Raw genomic sequence first — 25,874 nt, 5'->3', positions numbered from 1 at the left:
ATCGACGGCGCTGCCAAACACAGACGAAAAAAAAAAGAAACAAAAGGTATATAAATAAAAAGAGAGAGAAAAAAAAAGAAATCGCCAAAGCGGGATTTGAACCCGCGTACCGCAGATCCCAAAGCAAGCGTCGTAACCACTCCGCCACACAGCCACTCGGCCACACAGCCCCGCAGTTTTATAAATTGCTGTCCTTACTGTTGAAAGGAACGTGGCTGGAACCCGCCGTATAAGACGCATAATATCGAAATACTTCCACAGAACACCCATACCAACTTACACATACTACGCCGTCACGATACATGCGGTCACCAAAGGACCGAAAGTGGGCAAAAGCACGAAAGCATGGTCGCTTTCGGTGCCCCCAGGAGGCGCTGCCACTGCCCCATGGGCATTGTACAGTTATTTGTACATGAGGAATGTTGATACAAAATGGAGCAAGCTGACCAGAAAACTGTCAATCAAATATTTGGACTGCAGGAGGGGTGCAGACCAGGAAACAGCGGTTAAGAAAAAGGTTAAGGAAACAGAGAGGGGTCTGTGGAAAGCAGGGATGCAGACGAAATCAGCACTGGGCACATACCGAACTTTCAAGCAAGAAATTGCCAAAGAAAATATCTACGATAATTCTAGGGGAAGCTCTTTGTTGTTTGAAGCCAGGACGGGAGTATTGCGGACTAAGATGTACCGAGTCAAGTACCAAGGTATAGACACGTTGTGCTGTGCGTGTGGAGAAGAAGAGGAAACGGCTGAACACCTCATACTTTTCTGTAAGGGGCTTAACCCTACAGTGCAAGGCAACGGGGCTGATTTTTTCAAAGCATTGGGGTTTAGGGACAGTGAAGGCAAAATAGACTTTAAGCGGGTAGAAATAACCAAGCAGAGGTTATCTGATTGGTGGATAAAATTAAGGCAGGGGTGAAATTTCACCCACCACAAAGTACAAATTATATTAATGGTCATGGCTAGGTGGCGTATGCCACCGCCCGATTTAAAGGGTTCAGCCTAATCGATCCATCCATCCATCCATCCATGACCGTGCTGTTGCTCCCTGTTGCTGTGCGTGCGCGTTGCATTAAGGCAGGTCGATGTGGATGTTTAATCGTCTGTACGCTGTGCCGAGAGAAAATGTCGTGCCCCTTGTGTGCTTTGATGATCACCTAACCCCTGGGACCGCGTAACGTAGCTCGCAGTACCTTTCGCGTGGTTCGCCGATGTCGATTATCGTAGTTATGGCCCGCTTGCGCTTTCTTTTTTCCCGGCCTCTGATAATATCGCATCGGATCACAGTGCACGGAAGAATTTGTTGAGTCTATTACGTGCTGTAGTTCATCCGCAATTCAACAGTGTTTACGTCGGAAGGATCGTCGTGCAGTCGACGCCGCGACCTGACATGAAGGAGCGTTTGCCGACTACGCCTAGAAAGGTAAGTCCGGCGCTTGCGCGCAGTTTTGTAGTCAATGGTTCGTGAAGTGTGAATTGTTATACGGATCACGAGATGATTAGTAAAGCGACCACAATGATAAATATGTTTTTCGAATGTTCGTTCATGTCGCAGTGCACATTTAGCGAAGTCTCACAAAAAATGTCCTGAAACGTATTGGACGTTGCCAGGAGCTTTATCATGTATTTGCTTTCTGCTATAACGTATGCTAACGGTGATTGTTTGACCTGAATGGTAAAGAGAAAAAAATCAAACAGGGAAAGTTACTGCTTGTGTACGTAATTTCTGTATAGGTATTTCTAGAAGTACCGCCTTCCGCATTTGTAACTATATTGCGCGAGCGTCGATCATGGGCCATTTTAGCGCCTTCAACGGCGATACTTAGCGAGACCGACAAAACTAAGCAGCAGAGGCGCATAAAGCACTCTCCTGCGCAAGCGTCATCTGCTAAGCTGCTATTCTCAGGACAACGCACACCCATTTCGTAGTATGCTGGTGCGATATAGTTAAAAATGCGGGAGGCTGTATGTCAGCTAACGGCTGCGCGAGATGGTACTAGATTGTTGGGTCTGACGCATGGCCAGATTTTAGCTTCTATATATATGCGAATTCTACTACATATAGTGTCGCCAGACAGGCTGTATTTCTTGTGTTGGGTGTCCTGTGTGTTTTCGTGTGCTTGTAAATGTTTATTTCAGAGAAGCCGAGATTACAACAGCCGTGTTTCTTTTTCATCGATTTTTTTTTCTGCTGAAGAATAGGGCGTTTGTTCTTGTAATTTCCAGTGCATCGTCCTTCGAGACAATGCTTTGTTCCACCGCATAGAGAAATTCGATTTGGAACACTTTTCATGTGCTAAGGAATTTTCTTCGTAGTACAATTCACATTTCACTTCCTACAGATGTGCGTTTGTGTGAAGCTTTTGATAGTAGATTTATGTTTGCTGCAGTTTCATTTCATGTTAAATAACCGCTTGTGATGTAACAATGAGATGTTTGCACAACCAGATGCAGCTTCGGGTAGTTTGGTTGTATGAGACTTTTCAGAATGTAACATGATCTTGTTAACTTGCAAGCTTGCAGTTTCAGCAGGGATTACAGTAAATTGAACATTTCTTATTGTTTAGGGATGTCAAGATTTCGTGAACCAGAGGCATCTCTACACCGCATAGGAACCTAAGACATTTCTGCAGCCGGAACAGCACGGCAAAGCATCTGATCTGCATGCTGCGACAAGGTGTGTACAAAATGGTCCCTGCCACTTACACAAGCTGTAGGTTTTGTTGGTATAATTCATACCTGTCAACTCTCCTGAATTTTTTGTATTTTTCGTGAAGATCTCTAACGAGCATACCAGAGGGGGCACTTGCTTTAGGCCAGTTTGTTCAGATATATTTCTTAAACAGGCTAAATCGGCAGCAGCAAGAACACTGCAAATGTGCTCTGGTGATATAAAACAGTGTTGTCAGTTCTGGTGTTTCAGTTTGCTGCTGCTTTGTGTGCTGTTAAATAGTGGTTAGTTATGTGTGTATCAATGCAACAGTGTGGGTGCTGAGAGAAAGCTTTAAAAATGTGTGCTATCTCGCCAATAAAAAATTTTTGTCTGCAGAATTTTTACAAAATATAAAGTTCACAGGTTGGCATGTATGACATAATGTACTATCAGCGTCAAATGAAAGCCGAACAGCGGAGCGCGTGCCACAAGCATCAGAAACAGGATAGTGCGCGCCGTCCAGTCATCAGTGCAGACAGGCCCACACATCCGGTTTGGTAGCACAGCGCCACCCCACTGAAGTGCAATTTCTTTTTTGTCTGTGTTTCCACTCGGATTTTTGAAAGGAAGAAAAAAAAAGAAAACAGAAGCGAAAATTCTGCAACATTCAGAAGCGCAGGTTTCGCTTCTGTTTTCTTTTCTTTATGTTGCAGAATTTTCGCTTCTGCTTTCTTTTTTTTTTCTTCCTTTCAAAAATTCGAGTGGGAACACAGGCAAAAAAAAATCGCACTTCAGTGGGGTGGCGCTGTGCTACCACACCAGATGTGTGGGCCTGTCTGCGCAGATGACTGGACGGCGCGCACTATGCTGCTTCTAATGCTTGTGGCACGCGCTCTGCAGTTCGGCTTTCATTTGACGCTGATAGTACAGCACTGTTGCTATGAATATGCTATATTCATAACTTGCAGTTTCGGTCTACTTGAATTGCATATTTTGAATCTGGCCTACCTTCAGTTTAATAAATTGATTTAAGTAGCCTCCTCTGAGTTAAATGTAATTGGAGGCTATTGTAGAAATGCATGATGTGCTCCTTACTGACTGCATTGTGGCAAATTTTTTAGGGACCATCTTGTGAGGCATGCATATCCTTTCATGTTTTGCTATGATTTGCCCAACAAAAGCAGCAGGGGTTTGGTTACCTTTGTTATTACGCATTCTTGTAGACTTCCGTTTCTCTCTCTTCTAACATATGTGCATGCGCAAATTCTGTGTTCTTAATTATATTTCTGTAAGTTGACCTAATTGTGTATTACATTTTTAAAAAATTTGGGGGGGAGCGGGGTTATTGAGTCCCATGATACTAGAGAGAACGGGACCTCAGACCAAAAGGCCACAAAAGGTGGCTTAAAGTGTTCCAAGCTCAGAATTTAACATTCTGTCTCCTAAAGCACTACCAGTATGAAACTGTTTCTAATTGCTTTGTTTTTATAAGCTAGCTGCCCGATTTGCAGCCACATTGTGAGAGAGTATGTTTTTTTCTTCTTTTGTTTGAGTTCTTTTGTTGAATGTTCTCCTTTTTAGTTCAGAAATTTTTTCCTACCACCTCACGCAATACTCCAACTGGAGCCTATGAGGTATGTTTATAAATAAATAAGCAAATTCCTGAGGCATGCAACAAACCATGCAAATCAGTCCCTAAAAAGCCATAAAGAGGATCTATTATTTTCAGCAGCTGCCTCAGTCGTACTGTGCTCACTGGCGCACTGACAAAAACCATTGCAGCAGCAAAGCACTACTCTAAACATTTCCCTTTCAACATTTTTAACTCTCATATGCTGTCTTCTCCAAATCGTGTTGAGTGCATCTGGAATGTTTCGACAATTGTTTTTACCTCAACCATTATGCAAAGCAATCATGCAAAGGTTCAGCTTGTTGACTGTTGCTTATTTATACCTAGCCTGATCTGTGGAGTTGACTGTACGCTTTCTTTTTTTTGCATACCTGCCATGGTTGCTTAGTGGCTATGGCGTTGAGCTTCTAAGCACGAGGTCTCGGGATGAAATCGTGACCATGGCGGTTGCTTTTCCAAGGGGGTGAAATGCGAAAACACCTGTGTACTTGGATTTAGGCGCACGTTAAAGAACCCCAGGTGGTCCAAATTATTCCGGAGTCCCTCACTACGGCGTGCTTCATGATCAGACTGTGGTTCTGGCATGTAAAACCCCATAATGTAATTTAATTTTTTTACACAAGAACTAAGGTGGCTTTTAATGATGCCACCTTTTCACATTACTGCATAACCACAAGTTTGTCAAAATAATTGAACAAATGTCATCAGTCTTTTGTAAAAGCAAACTTGTCTCGTACAGCAGCTCGAATAAGCCATTTTCAGTGCAATAGCAGGCTTAGGATGTTGCCAGAAAATTGTGTCGCATAAGGATGTGCTGCATCAGAAGGCACGTTTCTTGTTCATTGTATTCATTCTAGCATTATCTCATCTCTATGTTCCTTTCAATGGTATTCACTGTGCACACATACTAAAGAGATAAGGAACATCCACAGTGCACGCATACCAAGGAAGTCACAGTCAGACAGAGAGCGATAGAGCACAGCACGCTTTCACTCTCTGTCTGTCGCTTATTTCCCTCACATGTGTTCATTGTGAGCACCACCAAAATGAAGTTACCGACTTGCCCAAGCTTCAACTCTTGTGCTTGGTGTTTTTTGTCTACAAAATGCCCATAAGCAAGTCATAGTGGTGGTGATTTTCGCATGTATGGAAAAGGCTTATTCAATTCCAGAACAGCTTCATTTGTTCTAGGCATAGTAAAAAACTTGCCAGTGTTTATTCTAAAGGCTGAATTGGTAGAAAACTATTGTGGTATTCCTAATGGCACCCTTTTGCATTAAGTTTGTGCAGATGCGTGAAGCTTATTATATGTTGATGAAAATAGAGTTGAAGCTATAGAAGCATATTTGTCAAAATGTAGTGAATGCTTCCCAGTAGAAATCCGGAGTTATGCTTCTTGGGACACCTATTGGTTAGCCTTATCGGGTAATGCGATTAGCCTTATCGATGCTGTAATGTTGCAGGGTCTGCAGGATGGCCAGCGTTACAAAAAATTAACATCATTGTAAGAATACATGTTCTGCAATAATATTAGGATTGGCCCCCCCAAGTGACAACGCTTGCTTACACTATATCTGGGATATACCAGGTTTACTCAGCCAGACAGCCATCCGTGCATGAGGGGAAGGGGGGGGGCGACAAAAAGGGGCTTTCGAGTGATCTTCAAGTAGATGGCTCATACATCAGATCTTTCTTACTGTGCATGCTATGTTGCTCAAAGTCAAGTTAGTTATGGGTACAATGTCTGCATTTTATTACTGTTTATGCCTAATGAAGGTTGCTTTGTTCACAGTGTCACTTTCTATATTGTTTCTCTTATGGCACTAAGCTCACTTGTTTTAATGCTGCTATAGGTATGGCTGGGCCTGGTGATGAAGTGTAAGCAGAACATGCTATGCTGCGAATTGGTGCGAATCTTCACATCCGAGTTGTTCCCACGACAGTCAAGCACCAGTGTGATTTGCTTCATTGGCAAGGTAATATACTATGGTGAGCTTGCACCTCAATATTGGTATTGAAAAATATGTCAAGTAAAAGACACAAGAGTTGGCCTTTATGACAGATACACTCATGTTTTTTTAAAGAGCTCTTTTAGCACTGTTCTTTATGGGCATGTTTTCAGAGGATGCTTATACTCCTTTATTACAAACTGCCATAGAGCTAGTTTGTGTGTTAAACTAACACTCTTTCACTAAGAAAAAGTCCAGTTTTTACTCGCACAGCGATATGGTGCCAAGGACGAAAGGGGTGGAATGGATCAATCTGAATGCATGTTGCTCACACAAATACAAAAAGTGCGCATGGCATGGCTAGCACGATTTGTTTTACAGTGATGATAAGCAGTCTCAATGTCTAATAATTCTATTGATAGGGAGCTAACACACTGGTTCCCCGTCATTTGAATAAGGAAAGATTCACATATCTCTGAAGCACTCTGGTCCTTATATTTTGCCACAATCAAGTGGTTTTTAAATATGGGTGCACATTGCACTGAGAGCAGTGCAATACTAATGCCAACTGACCCACACATCAAGTTTGCGTGGTCACGCAGCCTGTCATTTATACATTTGGCTTGTTTAGCCAATGTAGCATCTACTGCACAATAATGATATGTGATAGACACTGCACCTGTGTACTCTATGCTTTTTTTTGCATTCTATTTTTTTCACCAGTAGTGATGCATGCCTTTTCATTATTTATGTGCCTACACAACAAGCCAAGCTTGTTCTTGTCCGAGAAAGAATTCTAGCAAAAGCCTCCGTGCTGCAACTTTTCTCGGAACGAAACTAGCTTGGCTCGTTGGGTTGGGTTAAATGGTTCGATGGGTTTTGGAGCCCATACGGGTTCCTTGCTCACACTAAGACACATAAGCTTGTAGGCTGTGCTTCTGTAATTTGTACAGCTCACTGACAGTGCAGGTGCGGGCCTCATCTTCTCAAAGAAGCTGACTGACTGCACCTTCCACAGAGCAGGTGACTCGGGTTGAGTGAGGCACCAGTGTTGGTGTTTGTTCCCTTGTGCAAAACAGCAGCTTTAGGTTCATTGTAGTTGTAGGAAGACAAGTTACACATAACTTCCATGGTTTGAGTGGCCGCATTTCTTGTGGGGCATCAAGCTTTTTTTTTTCCGACTGTCTGCATGGGTGCTTCAGTAGCATTGGTGTGAAGTTGGCATAGAGTTGTGCATTCAAGAACTTCTGAACAATGACCTGCTGTAGTTAGCGCTGTGAAGATTGCATCGTCTACCAAGCCTTTGGTTTTCTGTTGGTGTACTTGTAATCGTGCTGTCAGTAATTTCTCGGCTTGCCGAATTATCTTGAGGCCCCACACTGATGCTATCTATGTGTTCAAGTGCAGACTTTTTAGGATAAGGTTCTTCGCTTTGCAAATGAGTTGTAGGAAAGGTGGCACTTACAGGTGCCTATTCTAGACATTATTGAAACAAGCCAGCGAATCTTGGTTACGTCTTGTCCATAGTGTATAGCAGTTAGTCAAGGGTTGAGAAAATTGCTCTCAGTGGTAGCATGCTGGCAGTAACTTGGTCATTGACCACATCCTCATCATCATGTTACCTGATTAGATGAATTTTCGTTGAAGCTTTGACAAAATTTCCTACAGAAATTATGGATAACACATTTTAGCCAAGGCACATTGGTTCGTCTTACTCGTGTCCAGATTAGAAATCTTTAAGTGCCACCTTTCCTTCAACCAGACTTACAAAGCTAAGAACCTTGTCCTGAAAAGTCGGCACTTTAAGACATCAGTAGCGTCAGTGTGGAGCCTCCGGATAATTCGGCCAGCCGGGCAGAAATTACTAATAGCAAGAGTTCAAGAATGCTGACAGAAAATCACGGGCTTGAAAACTGACACATCTGCAAGATGCCAACTAGAGCAGCTCTATGTCCACTTCATAGCGACGCTAAGGGACCACCTGTGCAAACTGTCGAAAGAAAGCTTGACATATTAAAACAAAAAAGCCTGTTTAAACCAAGAAGTTACCTTCAGCTTGTCTTCCTGCAAGCCCACTAAACCTGAAACTGCCATTTTATGCAAAGGACTGAACTTCAACACTGCAGGATACTTCACGATATCCTGGCGAGAGTAATCTGCACCGTGGAACATGCCTGCAGTCAGCTCCTTCTGAAGTAAAAGAAAAGGTCTACGTGGCGTAGCTGCCATGGTGTAACCCTGGAATCTGTTTCTGCTCCGCAACTTGAGCTTCTTTTTTTCAGTGACCACAATTGCATTATTATGAAACGGAATGCATTAACAGGTTCAAACTCAGGGTAATATTTTTATCTGCATGACTTTGTGGCCAAAAACTGATGAAAGGAGGCGCAATGCGACTATTGAACCTGTCCAGGGGACAGGGACGCAAGAAGTTTTAAATCCATTTGCATAGGCTAACAATCGCAAGGCAAACAGCTGCTATTGCGTGAAAAAGTACCATGCACTTCTTACTTCAAGGAATAGTGCCAATCTTTTTCAGCTGTAGTTAGCACCATGTGTGTACACTGCACATGTAATTTGAGTTAAATGTAAGGAAGGTATTGCAGAATAGGCCATTTATAACTAATGGCCATAATTTTGGCATTAGTAGATCTTTGCTCAGACCATCGACAATTTCTTGAAAGTATGAAATTTTTGTTTATGTAGCTGCTGTCAGCATATTCTATATTATCATTTCATCTTATGCATATACTGTTTGCTCTAAAAAATTTAAATTCTTGAGTTTCACATGCTAAAACCACGATATAATTATGAGGCATGCTGTAGTAGGGGACTCCGGATTATCCCTTGAACCCTTGTTAACTCAAACTCTGATATCTGAACATTTTTTCGTGGCTCGGTATCGACTTTATCTATATTTGACCTCTTATCTAGCAATGCTTCTGTGCTGTGCTCCGGGTATCTCGAAATCTTGACTGCAACACTGTAGGGAAAATGTTATCACCCAAAGGTTTCCATACGTTGTACGCAGCTGCGATATCTCCAAAAGTTGCAAGATCGCAAGTTTGTAGCAAATTCTGCTTCATTCCTTTCTGCTTGTCATCCCCTTTCACGACCGGCAGAGATCTCATTGGTGATCCGGGCAGAGTGTTTCTCTGACCCCTGACAAATTGCAATGAGCATGATAAGGCCTCCCGCTTTTTAACTATATTACATGAGAACACTATAATATGGTTGTGCATCATCCTGAACGGGACATCGCATTAGACGACTTTTGCACAGGATAGTGCTTGGTGCACCTGAGAGTACTTCTACATGTCTCACTGATTATTGTGCCTTAGATGTGCTAAAATGATGCGGGATGGACGCTCGCACAATATGGATAAAAATGCGGGAGGCTGTACACCTGAGCACCACAACATACATGCTCATGTGTACGCATAGAGTTGTCAGCTTGCTTATTTCCTGTGCTCTGTGTTTCTGTGTGGATCTGCTTGCTAGGCCATACCGTGTGCTGCGCCGAATGTTTGGCACGTTATTGGTATTTTTTTCATTAACAAGTTCAGGGCCATGATCTTGTAGCAATGCGTTGTCTGATGCGATTTCTAATCGTGCTTCGTCAGTTGTCATAGTGACACTGTGCCCACGTTATCAGTACGGGTTTGATGGAACATCGTATAACGGCGCTGTGTGAGAACGGATCACAGAAAGAATGCACAGAGGACAATCGCCAAACTTCAGCTGAGGCTTACAGCAGAAAAATTACACAAGCAGCAGTTTCTGCGCAGAAACATTGGACAAAATACTGCCATGGCGCACAATTTGTCGGCGCGATCACAACAGATGGTCATGTCATACAACTCTACGGAACATCCTGATCTGCGCAAGATCAAAGACACATTTGTACTACACGTTATGCAATCAAGTGAGTGAGTGAGTGAGTGAGTGAGTGAACTTTATTGGGTCCACAATAGACGCGAGTAAACTCGACGTCACCTGGCTAGGCCCACTCGGGGACCATCAGGTCAAACCTGATGGCCCTCTCGCGGGCCCTCTGGACTGCCAGGATTTGAGAGGTCTGATCCTGGGCCTTAATAAGCATCATCATTTCCTCTTGGGTGAAAGGGGGACCGGCAAATGCGCAGCCCCACAGGACATGCTCGAAGTCCGCATAACCACCACACAGGGGGCAGTCCGGGCTTGGGAACCGTTCGGGGTACATTGTGTGCAGTGCTGCAGGGCTTGGGTAAGTGCTGGTTTGGACACATTTGTACTACACGTTATACCCCATCATCAATTTACGCTCTTCAAACCCGCGAAATTGAAAACCTTTTCTTGCAAATATATGTCTTTTCTTTTTGATAAATTAAATGACGCGATGTTAATGCAATGGCACGAATGTGCTATGCTGTGAACAGTACATGCACTTCACAAAAGAGTGCAAAACAGCATGTTAAGGGCTTCGTACGCTGCGAGACGGAGGTAGTTTACCACATCCCGCTCTCCTGTGGCAGTTATGTCAGCCAAACTGGTAGATGCGTTAATAACCATTTGAGGGAGCATCGAGCATCCGTGCAGGCTTTTGTAGCGGGGGGGTCGCTTGGCTGACCATTGCAAAGGTGTATTTGCACTCCAGTGTACGACGACACTTGTATGCTTGGAAGTTTTAAGGATCAAAGAGAGAGAGAATTGTTTGGGGCATTTCATATAAAAAAGAATGGAGAAAGTTGCATTAACATCGCGTCATTTAATTTATCAAAAAGAAAAGACATATATTTGCAAGAAAAGGTTTTCAATTTCGCGGGTTTGAAGAGTGTAAATTGATGATGGGGTATCACGTGTAGTACAAATGTGTCTTTATTCTTGTGCAGATGAGAACGTTTGTAGTGCTGTATGACATGATGACTTTCTGTTATGATTGCGCTGACAATGTGCGCCATGGCGGTGTTTTGTCCAATGTTTCTGTGCAGGAACTGCTGCAGTAAACCTCAGTTGAAGCTCAGCAATTGTCCTCACATGCACCGTTATAACATGTTCCATCAAATCCATACTGACAACATGGGCACAGTGTCACTATGACAACTGACGAAGCACTATTAGAAACGGCATCAGAAAATGCATTGCTACAAGATCGTGGCCCTGAACTTGTTAATGAAGAAAGTACCAATAACATACCAAACATTCGGCACAGCCCGTGGCATGGCCTAGCACGCAGGTCCACACAGAAACACAGAGCACAGGAAATAAGCAAGCTGACAACTCTATGCATACACATGAACATGCATGTTTTGGAGGCCAGGTGTACAGCCTCCCACATTTCTAGCTATATCGTGCGAGCGTCCATCACGCGTCATTTTAGTGCCTTTAAGGGACAATAATCAGTGAGACCAGCAGAAGTACTCAGGTGCACCAAGCACCCTCCTGTGCAAGAGTCGTCTAAGGTGATGTTCCCTTCAGGACGACGCACAACCATATTATAGTGTTCTCGTGCAATATAGTTAAAAAGCAGGAGGCGGTACCTTCTCATGCTCATTGAACTTTGTCAGGGGTCAGAGGAACACTCTGTATGGATTACCAATGAGATCGTGGCGTAGAAAGAAGCATAATTTACTACAAACATCATCATAACATGTTCCATCAAGCCAGCAACCAACTAGCCCATCTAAGTCTCATAATTATCAGTATGGGATAAACCAGCCAAACTGGGATGCTAAAGCCACTATTCCACAACGGTATTAACTTTGCTGGCAGAAAGGTAGCTTCCAAGTAATTTATTAGCGTGGCGTGTCCATGCTGCTTTTTAAATGTGTATTTTATGCTTGTACTACTTAATTCTGTTGCTTCAATACTATTGTTATTCGAATAAGTGATGTCTTTTTGATTATAACACTTGTTTCAGTGGCCCGCTATTTGTGACAGTTTATTCTACCACAGTAATGCATGTTCCCTTAGAATCATAGCCAAATTGCCTGAAACCAGTTACCTTTGAATGAGATTTGTTAGTATCTCCTATATTCTGAATGCTTACCCATTCTTATCTGTGTGAACATACGCAAAACTGCTTTTGCCTTTGTGTGAACCTGTTGCATAAGTGAAAAGAAATTGTTGGCTTTTCTTCACTTTTTCAGGTGCCCTGCAAGCTCTCAACAAAGCAACACATTCCACTGGTTTTCTGTCAGAGTACCATTATAGAATTTTGAATAAACTATGCTTGTCAGATGTGCGACATGCCCCGTCTTAAAATCAGAGCGCCTCAGTAATAATGTTTGAATGGGTGTACATAAAAACACACGTAAAGTATACTTATGTCTTTCTTTTACAAGTCCTCTTCACCCGACGTTTTTCCAACTTAAAATTACGCTTTGCTGTACATTTGTTTTATGCACTAACCATTACAGCAACACAACACTGCAGTAAAATGATTACAAATGATAAAGCATGCAGTACACCTGCAAGAATTACATTTGCATACTTGTAGTACATATGAAAATGAGCTACCGATCTTTTTCAGGTTGCATACTCTTATAGGTCATACATGTCAAGCGCACTCATAGGTCACACAAAACTCGTTCAAGGCTGATCTCAAATCCATAAGTGCACGAAATAGATTTAAAGAGTGACTTATGTTAAGTGACATCGGACCAGTCTAAAGAAACCTGGCTCAAATAGGGAAATAAATAGGTTCGAACAGGGTCAAACGGGAGTGGACTAAACAGGGACAAACAGGTCTGGGCTAAATGGGTTCAAACGGGGGCAAACAGGTCTGGGCTAAATGGGTTCAAACGGGGACAAACAGGTCTGGGCTAAATGGGTTCAAACGGGGACAAACAGGTCTGGGCTAAATGGGTTCAAACGGGGTCCCGTTCCATAATCCTATTTGATGAAACCCGTTTGAAATCAAATAGGATTTTTAGTAGGGATCTTGGTCACTTTTTGAGAAAGAGCGTAAAATTGTTAATTGTACATGTCCGTTGAGACATAGTCGAATGTCACCACACAAACTGTCGATTCTAACTTATCGTCGTCTATATCCATATCTAACAAGTGTCTTCTGCTGAAGCCAATAAAAAAAATTAAAATGCCAGAGGAATGTGGATATCCTGAGGACTATAAAAACGAATTAAATACCACAACTAACTTTTACATGAAAGTGGGTGCCCTACTGTTTGCCCTCAGTCATCACTTGCCCAACTAATCTCGTTTTAATACTAAACGTCATTCATAAATAAGCCCGGAAAATTTATCTTGGTCACTTTTTGAGAAAGAGCGTAAAATTGTTAATTGTACATGTCCGTTGAGACATAGTCGAATGTCACTACACAAACTGTCGATTCTAACTTATCGTCGTCTATATCCATATCTAACAAGTGTCTTCTGCTGAAGCCAATAAAAAAATTAAAAGGCCAGAGGAATGTGGATATCCTGAGGACTATAAAAACGAATTAAATACCACAACTAGCTTTTACAAACATTCTTGAAAATCAGAAGCAGCGATGTCCTTTAGATATTCTATATTCTAAGATATTGATAATACAGCAATATTTAAAAGCGTACGAAATAAGCGAAATGCACATATCAAGCGTGCAAAATTAAATTACTGCATGAAATTTGTTCAACTGTCAAGAGTAATTTTCGTCTGATGTGGAAATAGGTTCCTAACAAAACCACCGGCCCTGGTGAAAGAACCTGAATTTGAGCACAACGTTTTTTTTTCTCAAGATATAGAGATGTCCCATGGTATAACGCTCATTTTACACCTTTAGGTACCCCTTTAGCCGATACGCAAAAAGTGCCATGTAAATTCGACATTTAACAACACGGTTTGTCGTCTGTGTTCTTGTCGACCACCGTATCTCTATGTGAGCATCCACCGTGGCAGTGTTGGAGGCAGTCTACAGCTGCCGCTGGGTGCCTAGCGTTGAAATAGGTGCAAGCGTGTTACCGGTCAGATTCGCGGTCTTTTATGGAACCTTAACATTTGAAAAGGGTCGTTTCTCCGTAACCCGAGGGGGTCTCCACCTGAATGAGTGCATTGGATCACCATATTGGAAACAGCCATCATGGAGACGGCCCAGACCCCATTTTTCAGGGTTTTGTTGTGCCCGCAGGGTTCGACCGGATTTGCTTGGCGCGGGCTCTTTTCCCAGGGCAACTCACCCCCAAGGAATGCCGTCTCGTTTCGCAAGACGCCTTTGTCCACTTACATAACCAGTATGTAACCGGCGGCAGCGCCACCTTCAACCCACGACCTCCTGCAGCCGAGGCGGACATTCAACTAGGGCGCAACGAGGCACGGGACGTGGTGGCTTAGCGGCTACGGCGTGGCGCTGCTAAGCACGACGTCGCGTGATCAAATCCTCACCATGGCGGCCACATTTCGATTGGCGGTAACACAAGGATCTGCATTTAAAAAAAGGCAGATCCTTGTGGTATTTCTCGTGCCAAAACAGCGGTTTGATTATTAGGCACGCCGTAGTGGGGACTGGATAACAACCGTGTTTGATGAAGGCAGAGCAAGTTATCATCGACATATTCTGGCAGACGGCATGACAGCGTGAAGAAGACGATTGCGGTGACGTGACGACAACGGCGGCATGGTCAAAGCGACATGACCCGACAACGGAACCGTGACAGCGTGGGGACGATGCCATGACGACGGCTGCGCATCAGCCTTTTTTTGTTTTTACTCTCTTTTACTCCATAGAGGCCCTGACGCTCCTCCGGCCCTAAACTTTAACATCATGCAGCTCCCAGTCAGTGCGGAATAAGTATAAACGAAGCTGTGGTGAAGCCGCAAGACGAAATGGCGCACGTCGGAAAGAGACGAACAGCGTACTTCGGCGACGAATGCGTGCTCCGCGACCGCTTCGCCTAAGCGGGGCAGAAATGTGACCCCTGGCCACAACATCTAAATCTGCACACGCCACAAAGCTCTCGCGTGACGGCGCGTACGTCTAAAATAGAGAATGCTCGACAATAGTCCCGGACGTCCTGACGGCTGTATTAAATTGTGGCGTTTTATGTGCCAGAACCACGATATTATTGTCAGGCACGCCGTAGTGGCGGACCCTGGATTAATTTTGACCCACTGTGGTTTATTAGCGGGCACCCAATGCGCGGTACGCGAGAGTTTTTTTCATTTTGCCACCAGTGAAATGCGGCCGCCTAGGCCGGGATTCGATGCCGCGCCCTCGGGTTTAGCGGCGCGACCCCAAAGCCACTGTACGCCACCACGGCGGGCTTGACGGCTATATTACCCAATAATTCGTACAGTAATACCCAGTTACCTACTGAGGTAGGTTGTCTTTCTTTTACATTCGTTTGAACCGCCCGTTCTGCTGTGGAATATATTAGGTCGTATTATTCACAAACACTGATTAACGTTGCTTCCATATTGTGTTATTTTTAGTGGTTCTTTTATTTGCCGCACTGTGCAAAAACGCCAGACACTGGAAAAAATTTGACGTCATTACGCCCTTGGCGAGCTTGGTTCAATCGCGCTTGCAAGGAACTGATCTATATAGTCTGTATGGCTGTCCATCTCAAGCCCTTTATTGTATAAGGATGGAACGCTAGCAAAGCTTCAAATGATTAGTGATAAGCCAGCACTGAAAGCCGATTTAGACACTTGGATTTTTTTGTAAATTCATATAAGAGACCTAAAAGAGAAACACTACATCAGTTTATACTAATAATCTATAATTAGAAAACCATACATTTTTAGTTCCGAGGCAATAGGCTCAGTAATAAAAAAAATGAACACAAATTTTCATTGCTTAAATTTTGCGCTGGAAGGCCAGCGCCGGTGAGTCAATGTGACGTCATAAATATGACAGTTTTTTTTGCTGGTTTTGCGAATGTGAAGTCGACGTGATCATTCCTCGGCTCATTTAGCATCCAACGTAGTCCATTTTATTTTCTGATAAAGTATTAACTAGATCCAAGCCGATGCCGTTAAAATTCTTGGCGTCTCACCGATCTGCTGCGGGCACTTGAAGGTGGCGTTCTTTCGTTTCTATGCCTTTTTCGACTTACAATGCCTTTTATAGCGTTAAGAGTGGCGCTTCTGGTGTTATAGAAAGGCAATTTACTGTTACATGCGTAAACATCTCTCTCGTTAGTGTCCCTTTCTTGCGGGGCTTTACGGCCCCAAGCTGCCCAGTGGTCATTGAGGGACGCTGTAGCGGAGGATTCCGGATTGGTTTTGACTATCCGGAGTTTAACGTGCGCCCAAAGCCCTGTAGACAGAGGTTGGTGCATTCCGGCGCCATCAGCATGCGGATATACAGGCCGGTGATCGAACCCACCACCTACTGCACGGCAGCAATTGCCATAGCCACTTAGCCCACGGTGGCGGATATTAATCCTCTTTTTTTCTGTTGTGAACAAGCTGGCGAGGTTTGTTCCAAAAAGCGTTGTAGAGCACAGTAGGCAATCGGCAGCTATCGAGTCTTAATGCGCTCTGCTGCAAAGTATACGTAAGCAGAATATTCCGAAGGTTTAGAGTGGCACTTGCTGTAGTGTAGAGGCGATGCGGATATTTTATTAGCTTTGTTCGTACCTTTATTTTATATGCCACGTCAGCGCGAAATGCAGAGAAAATGAGTAGCCGACATTCGGCAAAGTTCCGACGTCTCCAGACACAAAAATAGAGACTGTACTAACACGCGTGATGTCGTCTAATTAACGCCGGCATATTGCTCTTGCATCATCCAATCAACATTTAGGCTTCTAGGTTCAGTGTACTGCACGGATGATTAATGTATGTGAACATATTTTCTCCAAAGTCCTTCCCGTTACATCGCAAATTACGGGCACTTGTAAACTGCAGTAGTGCTTCAGGGGCTATGACACTTTGCTGTTCAATACGATGTCGCGAGTTCATGTCCCGGTCGTCACGGCCACGTTGGCAGATTTAAAGAAGCTTCCCTTATTTAAGTATTGCGCGCACGGTAAACAACCCCAGTTGGCGGAAATAACTGTGGAGATCACCACTATGGCATCTCTTAATAAAAAAAGTGTTCACTGGCATCTCTGATAAACTTATTCTCGGTTATATATCTATTGAACCTTTCCTTGCCGGACCATGGGAAGCCCATCAAATTGGTCGACAGCTTTTCGAAACGTTCTTAAACATTTTCGTCGGAACTCTTTCACGAGCAGCCCCATGTACCGTATTAAATGAAGTCCGGGCTTTAACGGTTGTTCAGTTTGGTGATTTCCCGCTCATTTCGAAGGCTGGGAAAATAAAACTTCGGGAACAGGTGCCATCAAAGCAGACATCCCGTGCTCCTCACACTTTGCAAATCAAACGTTAATTGTGCGCATTGGATGACTGGCCTACATAATTGTTATGTTATTCAAGCAATTTAAACAACGGGGCTTCTGGTGACCTGTCTAATTTCGAACAGAGATGTCTACACTGCTTTTACGTTGTCTCAAACATTGAAACCTACCACAGGAGTGCACGTTGTTTTGATTATTATATTCTACTAAGACCAAGTGCAACTCCATTTTTTTCTTGCAATGGGTTGCTTTTATTCATTAGCCTTTCGACTTCACATCAGCAAATTATTATCGGAAATTCTTTTTTTGGTGTGGACTTGTCACTGACACATGAGCACGCAATCTATTTCTGACCGATTTTCCGCAGAACCTTCCCTAGCAGTCGGATGTCTTACTTTTTAGACACCGCTGATGAAGATGTTCCTATTCATGACTGTGCAATACTGTACTATATTTTACAACACTGCACATCACCGTGGAGTAATTAGAAATACTGTATAAATCACGCGAAGGCTCCAGCGTCATTTCAATAAAGAGAGAGAGAGAAACAAATTGGAAGAAAGGCAGGGAGGTTACGTAGACGTTCGTCCGGTTTGCTACCCTGCACTGGGGAAAGATGATATAGGGACAAAAACGGAGAGAGACGGGAGACTGAACACAGCTTCGCGCATATTTGAAATTACGCCCCGAATATATTAAAGGTTAATATATAGAAAGTACCAAGGCCTGTCGACTTGAGGTACTGGAATAACGTTTTCGTACTTTTCTGTGTCATTTACGAGCACGGTCGTGCTCCAAGGATACTAATTTCCGAAAATGGTCTTCAGTCCAGCTGGTTTAATGCTGTTCGCAGAGTTCCTACCAGCGGCAGATACAGAAAATGTGGTTAACAGTTTTTGTTTTTTCACAATAGTTGGCACATGGGCGTGTCCCCCATTCCGATGCGGAACAAAATGCCACACCGAGCCAGCGGCGGAACAAGGTGCACGACCAGGCCAAGCTGTTTACTGTTCGAGCTTGATAAAAGGTTATGGCATGTTTACCAACCTGACAGCCGTCACTCCCAGATCCTAAAGAATGCCGAAAAAAAGTAATCAGGCACTTCCTGCAAGAAGTCAAAAGAAACGCTCCCTGCATAATTGGCGTTTACCCATTTTCACGAAATTTCGGGAGCTACTGCTTTACCACATATCATAGACATAATTATGGCTGATATTCATGCCACCAAATAAGTAAAACATCTTCAGCGAGAACTAACTGAAAGAAATGGGAAACCAGGAGCAAGGGCTAATAAAGCGAAGCTTTATATGGCTAGGTAAAATCGCCTGTCCACAGAAAACTATCATCAGCAGCATAAGCTCGAGCGTCGTCGTCCTCTTCCGCAGCTGACTCGTTGGCTCGTGCTCGGCCCGCGCTCGTACCTCTGCTCCCACGTTCGTCGTCGTCGTCTGCTTCCACAGCTGGCTGCGATGCCGCTAATCATTCCAGCGTAGAATTTCACTTCTCTTCTGTCGAATGCATTATGAATTCGAGGAACTGGCAGAAGCTCAACTGATAACTCAAAGAAACAGACTCGCACAAACGACTACGGGTAGGAAACTCCCTGGCAGACTCGGGTATCACGAGCTCCTAGAAAAATACAACCAAGCTAAACACATCCCCACAAGAATCAGAAACAGCATCAAAGTGGCACCCATACCCCGAAATATGGACCCAACTCTACATGCAGGCAGCAGAGAAGCCAGAGCTGCGTACATTGAGAAAACGCACGGAGACAAACCAAACTCCCACTTTGTGGACGCGGCAAGATACCCAGGCAGGCAGAAAAGAGCGGTAGCTGCTGTCACTGACTACTTAGGCAGAGAAATCACTAGCGCCTCCACTCACCACGCCACTATCATGGAAGCAGAAGAAATTGCAATAGCCCTTGCTATCAACGCGACGGAACCAAACCAACAACAAATAACCATCCTATCAGACTCTCAAGCGGCATGCAGAAGCTACCGCAGGGGACGATTATGCACCGCGGTCTATAGGATTATACGCGATATAAAACCCCGAGCCAGATTTCACCTTTTATGGGTACCCAGTCATGAGGGAATCAGGGGAAACGAAGAGGCTGACAGAGTAGCTCGTGCGCATGCTACACACCACGGGTGCTCACAGGCCGGCTCTGACCACCTGATCCCGATTGACCAGAACTAGTCTGCAATTTTAAACTATCACAGAGGAAATAGAATGAAACTACCACCCCCAGATAAGAATCTCAGTAAGGAAGAACAGGTTATATGGAGAAAGTTGCAAACCTATACATATAACAACCTGCAAATTCTCCATAAAATTCATCCCGAAAAAGATACGGACACATGCCCATGGTGCGGGGCCACGCCAACCTTAGACCACATCACATGGGCATGCACGGCATATACAGAAAAGACAAACACAGAAATTACAGAGCAGATACAATGGGAGGCGGCGCTGTCCAGCTCACAGGAAGAGGTCCAAAGGGCCATCATCCGACAAGCAAGACGGCGCGCGGAAGCCAGTGGGGCCCTGGCCTAGGGGTTCCACCCATTGAGCGTTTTATTCTTCAATAAAATTGTTCTCTCTCTCTCTTCTGTCGTCGTACTGGGCAGGCCGTGTTTTCGGGAGTTTGAGCTATTGCTGATGGGGGTATGAGCCATTCATTATCTTACGTAATGGACAGATTTATTTTTCAAGCAATTTAATTGCGAAGAATCGCAAGCGGCAAAGGGGGGGGGGGGGGGCGATTGCTGCTAACCACGCCGCAGTGCAAACTCGAGACATCGAACGCAAGCGACATCGGCGGACTGCGGGCATACCGTCAATGACGTCGTTTTCTCCGTCGCAGCCGAGCGTGTGTGTAACCTCATAATTGAGCAATACTTTAATGAACCTTCGAAACTAACCCAGCGTTAAACACCGGGGCCGCAATTTTCAGCTTTGCTAATTAAGCATCTTCACGGAGCGGAAGGGCAGACGAATTTAATTTTGTATATTACACTTTTTTTTTACTCTCACTACTGTTCATAAAAGTAGTCAGTTCTTTTCATTATCACTCTTTAGGGGCTTGTTTCAAATTTCACATAGACTCTGAGGAAATTTCTTGCATTTTTTGTTCATTTAAAAGTACGGCCGATTAGGCTATAATTACATGTGTCATGGAGCATATTCCGGCCCATTCGTCTTGAAATGGCATAATAAAACGAAAAACACCATGAATTAGTATATTTCTGGCGGTAAGAGAAGAATGAGGCAAGGCTCTTCCACACGGCGAGGTCACAATCCCCTCAAGATAAGAGGAGATTAAATGACATTAGATGGGAAAAAGAGAGGGAGTTGCGAAAACTCGGGAGCAGTGGTGTAGGCTTTATCTGATGGGAACAAACAATGTCTTACAGATGATAACGACTCACTGAGCCTGCACGATTGCATGCTATAGTGCAATTGCATAAGTGAATAAATCTATCGTGAAAGAATGCGTACCCGGAGCACAAATAATATCGCGTAAGCATCGTCAGCACCTGACAACGGCGTAGACACTACCGCGAAGTTGGCGAGACTATACGGACCAGTGCGCAAAGCCCTCTCTAGTGCCAGCATCGTGAGTTTTGCATAATACCCTTCACGACAACCCACGCCCAGAATTTGATATATGAGCAACCAGTTCTTTCATCCCTAAAGATACCGAGTTCACGAAGCTACAAACACGGCGTTACACTGTGATCACGTGTATTAGCAAACTCCGCTTCATACTGGTGGTGTGAATGACGGCATTCATTCCGTACGTAAGCATGGGCAGCTGAAAATGCAAGTAGTAAATTAAAATATAATGTGTTACGTGTAAAAATTACGATGGATTACAGGTGCGCCGTAGTGGGGCACTCCGAATTTTGACCACCTGGGGTTCTTTAGCGTGCAGCCATTGCATGGCACCCGGGCGTTTTTACGTTTCGCCCAAACCGAAATGCGCTCATCCCGCCCTGGATAACACAACTCCAAAGACGCTACGCCACCATGGTGGGTATGCGAGTAGTAGAACTGGGCAGAACGAAAGAGCATGTGAATTTCGCATCACCTCATCTTTGGGCGTATGTGTCTACGTTTCCTTACCTTAGCATGTAGTCTGTTACTCGATTTAGTCCGCCATTCATCTGCTCTGGAGCGTGCCCAACTCTTTTTCCTCCTCTTAATCCTAAGGGACCAATGGAGACATGCCGAATTCCCTGCCAAATAAGCGCGACCTACAGAAACGTGACTGGGGAACGGTATGCAGATCGCCGGTGGCATATATAGGGTGTCCCAGCTAAATGTAACCAATGTTTTAAAAACGACGGAGTGTGCTAGGGGGCTGAAACCAACTCAGTGGTGTTGAGAATCGCGAGGCCTAGTCTGCGGTACTTCGTTCGTTTTGCAAAGTCAATTATTTCGTATAACTCATTACACATTTTTTAAAATAGTGGCTTCACCGAGAAAGTACCAATACGAAAGTTGTAGGTCACATTTAAAAATTGCCAACTGAAGTGTTTCCAACTAAGTACCATTGATGGAGCTTCTTGTACTTGCCTTTAAAGAAAGCCCCCGAGAGAGAAGAGAGAGAAATAAACTTTTATTTTCCGAAACGGTAATCCGAGTTAGGACCCGGTTCACCCTAGGTGGGAGGATTCCTTATTCCAGGAACCCTCTGGTTTGGGCTGCCTCCTTGGCCCGGCCGACAAGACTGCGTTGATCGTCCAGGTCGTCAGAGGAAAGCTTCGCCTCCCACGTTTCAGTGGTGGTAGAGAAGTCCGCTGAGTTGGGTTGCTCCTCGTGTCTTGTGTCGGCTTGTTGAGCTTGTGAGCTGGGGTCTGGGGATGTGTCACGCAGTGGGCAATCCTGGACCATGTGTTGCAGGGTGTCTGGGACGTCACAGTGGGTGCATGTGTATGAGTACTGTGTAGGATATAGTCTGTGCATGATTATTCCGTGTACATAGGTGTTTGTCTGTAGGCGGCGGAGGATGACTTGTTCCTCTTTGCTCAGCTTCTTGTGTGGTGATGGATACGTTCTTCTGCTGAGTCGTAGGGGTTGCAGAATCTCCGAGAACTTTAGAGCGATGTCATCAACGTTGGTGGCCGGCCTAGTGTGGAATGGCAGGAAAGCCCGGCTGGTATGCTCGCGGGCAGCGGCGTGTGCCGCCTCATTTCCTGTCATGCCCTGATGGCCTGGAATCCAGTTGATGTGGGTGTCGGGGAGCGGGGCGCTTGCGATGTGATGTTGAAGTATCTTGAGTGCGGTTGCTGATATGCGTCCTTTTTGATAATTGCGAGCTGTTGCTTGCGAATCAGTGAGTATTACGGCTACTTCAGGGCAAGTTGTTATCGCCAGAGCAATTGCCGTTTCCTCTGCAGTCTCGGCGGCTCTTGCCCGGATGGTGACAGCGGCGAGTTCATTGCCTTGGGGATCCGTGACACTTATGGCAAAGGCGTTTCGTTTAATATACCGGGCAGCATCGGTGTACCTCGTATCAGGGTTTGTCGCGTATTTCTTGCTGAGTGCGCGGATTCTGCTTTCCCGACGCTCCTTATGGTAAGTCGAATGCATATTGCGCGGTATGCGCGCAACGCTGATACACTCACGGAGTGCGGGTGGGATTCTTGCTTTCTGGTCTGTTTCGGCAATGTAGCTTTCACTGTAGTTGAGGTAGCGAAAAACTTCGCGTCCGGTGGGTGTGAGCTTGAGCCGCTCTAGTTGGCTGATTTTATGAGCCTCGGAGAGCTCTTCTCACGTATTGTGGACGCCGAGCTTGAGGAGTTTCTCCGTTGATGCCGTGGGTGGAAGGGTCAAGGCTACTTTGATTGCCTTTCGAATGATGACATTCAGTTTCTTGATTTCAGCCGGTGTGAGTGTCAGGTAGGGGGTGCCGTAGGTGATACGGCTAGTTAGGAGAGCTTGAATTATCCTTAGCGTGTCTTCCTCCTTAAGTCCGCTTCTGTGATTGGTTATCCTCTTGACAAGGTGCGTAACTTGTGACAGTGTACGTTGGAGACGCGGAAGAGTGGCCGCTCCTGATCCGTCTTTGTGGATGTGAAGACCGAGTACGCGAAGGGAGTCGACTGTAGGGATTTGGGTTCCGTTGAGGAAGACGCTAGGATCGGGTTCGATATAGTTGGGCGGTCGTCCTCGCGTCCGTGCTCTGAGCACGAGAAGCTCCGACTTTTCAGCTGCGCATTGGAGACCGCAGTCTCGGAGGTAGCTTTCGATGGCGTCGATGGCTTCTTGTAGACTGCGTTCTTGTTGTCCAGTAGTAGGTGCTTTGGTCCAGAGTGTGATGTCGTCGGCGTAAAGGGCATGACAAAGGTTTGGGATGGCATTGAGTTGTTTTGGCAGCTTGATCATTGCGATGTTGAAAAGGAGTGGGGAAATAACTGATCCTTGTGGAGTTCCTTTGTTGGGTAGCCGAAATTTATCGCTGCGGAGATTGCAGACGCCTACTGTTGCTGTTCGGTGTGTCAAAAAGCTGCTGATATAGTTATAGATCCGGGCTCCACAGCCTGTATCTTCGAGGTTGCGGAGGATGGCTTCGTGGCTTACGTTGTCAAATGCGCCCTTTACGTCGACTGCCAGTATTGATGATTTGCGTCTGCGATCAAGGTAGTCGAGCAGGTCTTCCTTGAGGAGCAGGAGTACATCCTGCGTGGACAAATGCTGTCGGAATCCGAACATGGTGTGCGGCAAGTATCCGTTGTCCTCGAGGTATGGGGTTAACCGGTCGTGCACCATGTGCTCGAGGAGTTTGCCAACGCAGGACGTGAGGAAGATGGGACGGAGGTTTTCGATGCGAAGGGGTTTGTTGGGTTTGGGGATCATGGTGACCTCCGAATGCTTCCAGGCTGCTGGTAGGTCCTCCTTTTCCCAGCAGTCGTTGTAGTACTGGAGTAGTGCTGTTGCGGCCGACTGCGGAAGGTTGCGTAGGAGCTTATTAGTGATTCTGTCCTTGCCGGGACTAGTGTTTCTAGTGAGTTTGGCTAAGGCTGCGTGGAGCTCTGCCTGCGTGAATGGTCGATCAAGGTCTGGGTTTGGTGCGCCGTCGTACGCCTTGCCGCTCACCGACGAAATGGGCTTGTCGCAGCTAAGTTTCTGCTGAAGTTCACGAAGGATATCATGCTCCGATCCAGCGTGGTTGTGGATTAGTCTGCGCAGATCTTGCCGTTGTTGCATTTTGGTGCGGTCGGTAGCTAAGAGAGCGCGGAGGAGGTGCCAGGTTTTCTTGGTGCTGAGTGTTCCTTGTAGGCTGTCACAAAAGGTGTGCCAATTTTGCCTAATAAGCTGCTCCGCGTAATCTTGGGCCTGTATGGTGAGAAGGGCGATTCGTTGCTTAAGTTTTCTATTCAGTTTCTGCCTCTTCCACCTCCTCAGGAGGCTTCTTTTGGCCTCCCAGAGATGAAGGAGATGAGGGTCGACTGCGGGGCTGTTGGTGCTTAGTTGGATGTTCTTAGTGTGGTGTTCTGCGGTGATGAGAAGGCCCTTGAGCCAATGGTCAATGTCGTCGATTGTTGTGTTGCCGCTGAGGTTGTCTCTGAAAGACTTCCAGTCTGTTAGTCGGGCAACTCCAGTCTTGGTTTGCTTCCGGTTGTGGGCGATGTCAAGTTGGAGAATGTGGTGGTCGCTTCCGAGCGTCTCCGAGAGTCGGCTCCACTCGGCCCAGAGGACGTTCGATGTGAAGGTTAGGTCCGGGTTTGTGTCCCTGGAGACACTGTTTCCGACTCTCGTGGCCTGTAGCGGGTCGTTCCAGAGGGTCAGCCTGTGTTGTTGGGCAGTATTGTGTACGCGGGCTCCCTTCTTAGTGGTATTTGGATACGCCCATGCTGTGTGTGGGGCGTTGAAATCTCCCATGATGACAACTTGATGGCCTTTCGTGCGTTTCCTGAGTTCACGAATAAAGTGGTCGAATTCCGGAAGTTGGTCCCGAGGAGGACTGTATATGCTGACGATAAAGAGGCTTTGCTGCGTTTTTCTGTCTGGTAGGATCTCCACTAGGGTGTGCTCGATGGGGATGTCTTCTATTTCATGTTCCTGCGTTGTGAGAGTTTTCCTCGTTAGGATGGCTGTGCGTTGGGTTTGTGTATGAGCAGTGTATCCTGGAAGTCGAATGTTGCGGGTGTTGGTTTCCTGTAGCGCAATGACATCGGGCTGGTCCTGTTTGACGAATTCTTGTAGATTTGCATAGCGGGGGCGGAAGGACCAACAGTTCCATTGCCAGATGCGCAGGGGTTTTTGCGGGCTCTTTGTTGCGGTTTTAGGTGTCGCCATCATTAGGCTCTTCAGTTTCCCAGGGCGAGTCACGGTTAGG

General features: G+C 45.3%; 1 protein-coding gene and 1 long non-coding RNA gene across 2 annotated transcripts; one reads left to right on the top strand and one right to left on the bottom strand.

Annotated features, from left to right (window-relative positions):
* The first annotated feature begins 1,312 nt into the window (after positions 1-1,312).
* LOC125942756 (uncharacterized) lies at positions 1,313-6,324 on the top strand. Its single transcript, XR_007465336.1, has 3 exons — positions 1,313-1,426; positions 2,571-2,680; positions 6,140-6,324. It is a non-coding gene; the product is annotated as an uncharacterized LOC125942756 (long non-coding RNA).
* Positions 6,325-23,523: 17,199 nt separating this feature from the next.
* On the bottom strand, positions 23,524-25,417 carry LOC125943178 (uncharacterized). The gene is made up of 4 exons (XM_049661694.1): positions 24,986-25,417; positions 24,398-24,871; positions 24,116-24,214; positions 23,524-23,745 (listed from the first exon to the last, which is right to left on the bottom strand). The coding sequence occupies exons 1-4, from the start codon at positions 25,415-25,417 to the stop codon at positions 23,524-23,526; spliced, it is 1,227 nt and encodes a 408-aa protein (XP_049517651.1).
* Between the last annotated feature and the right edge of the window lie 457 nt (positions 25,418-25,874).

Source organism: Dermacentor silvarum, chromosome 1 (genome assembly GCF_013339745.2).
Source record: "Dermacentor silvarum isolate Dsil-2018 chromosome 1, BIME_Dsil_1.4, whole genome shotgun sequence".
NCBI classification, from domain to species: Eukaryota; Metazoa; Arthropoda; class Arachnida; order Ixodida; family Ixodidae; genus Dermacentor; species Dermacentor silvarum.
The sequence above is the reverse complement of the archived record's forward strand: the minus strand, read 5'-3'. Positions and strand labels throughout refer to the sequence as shown.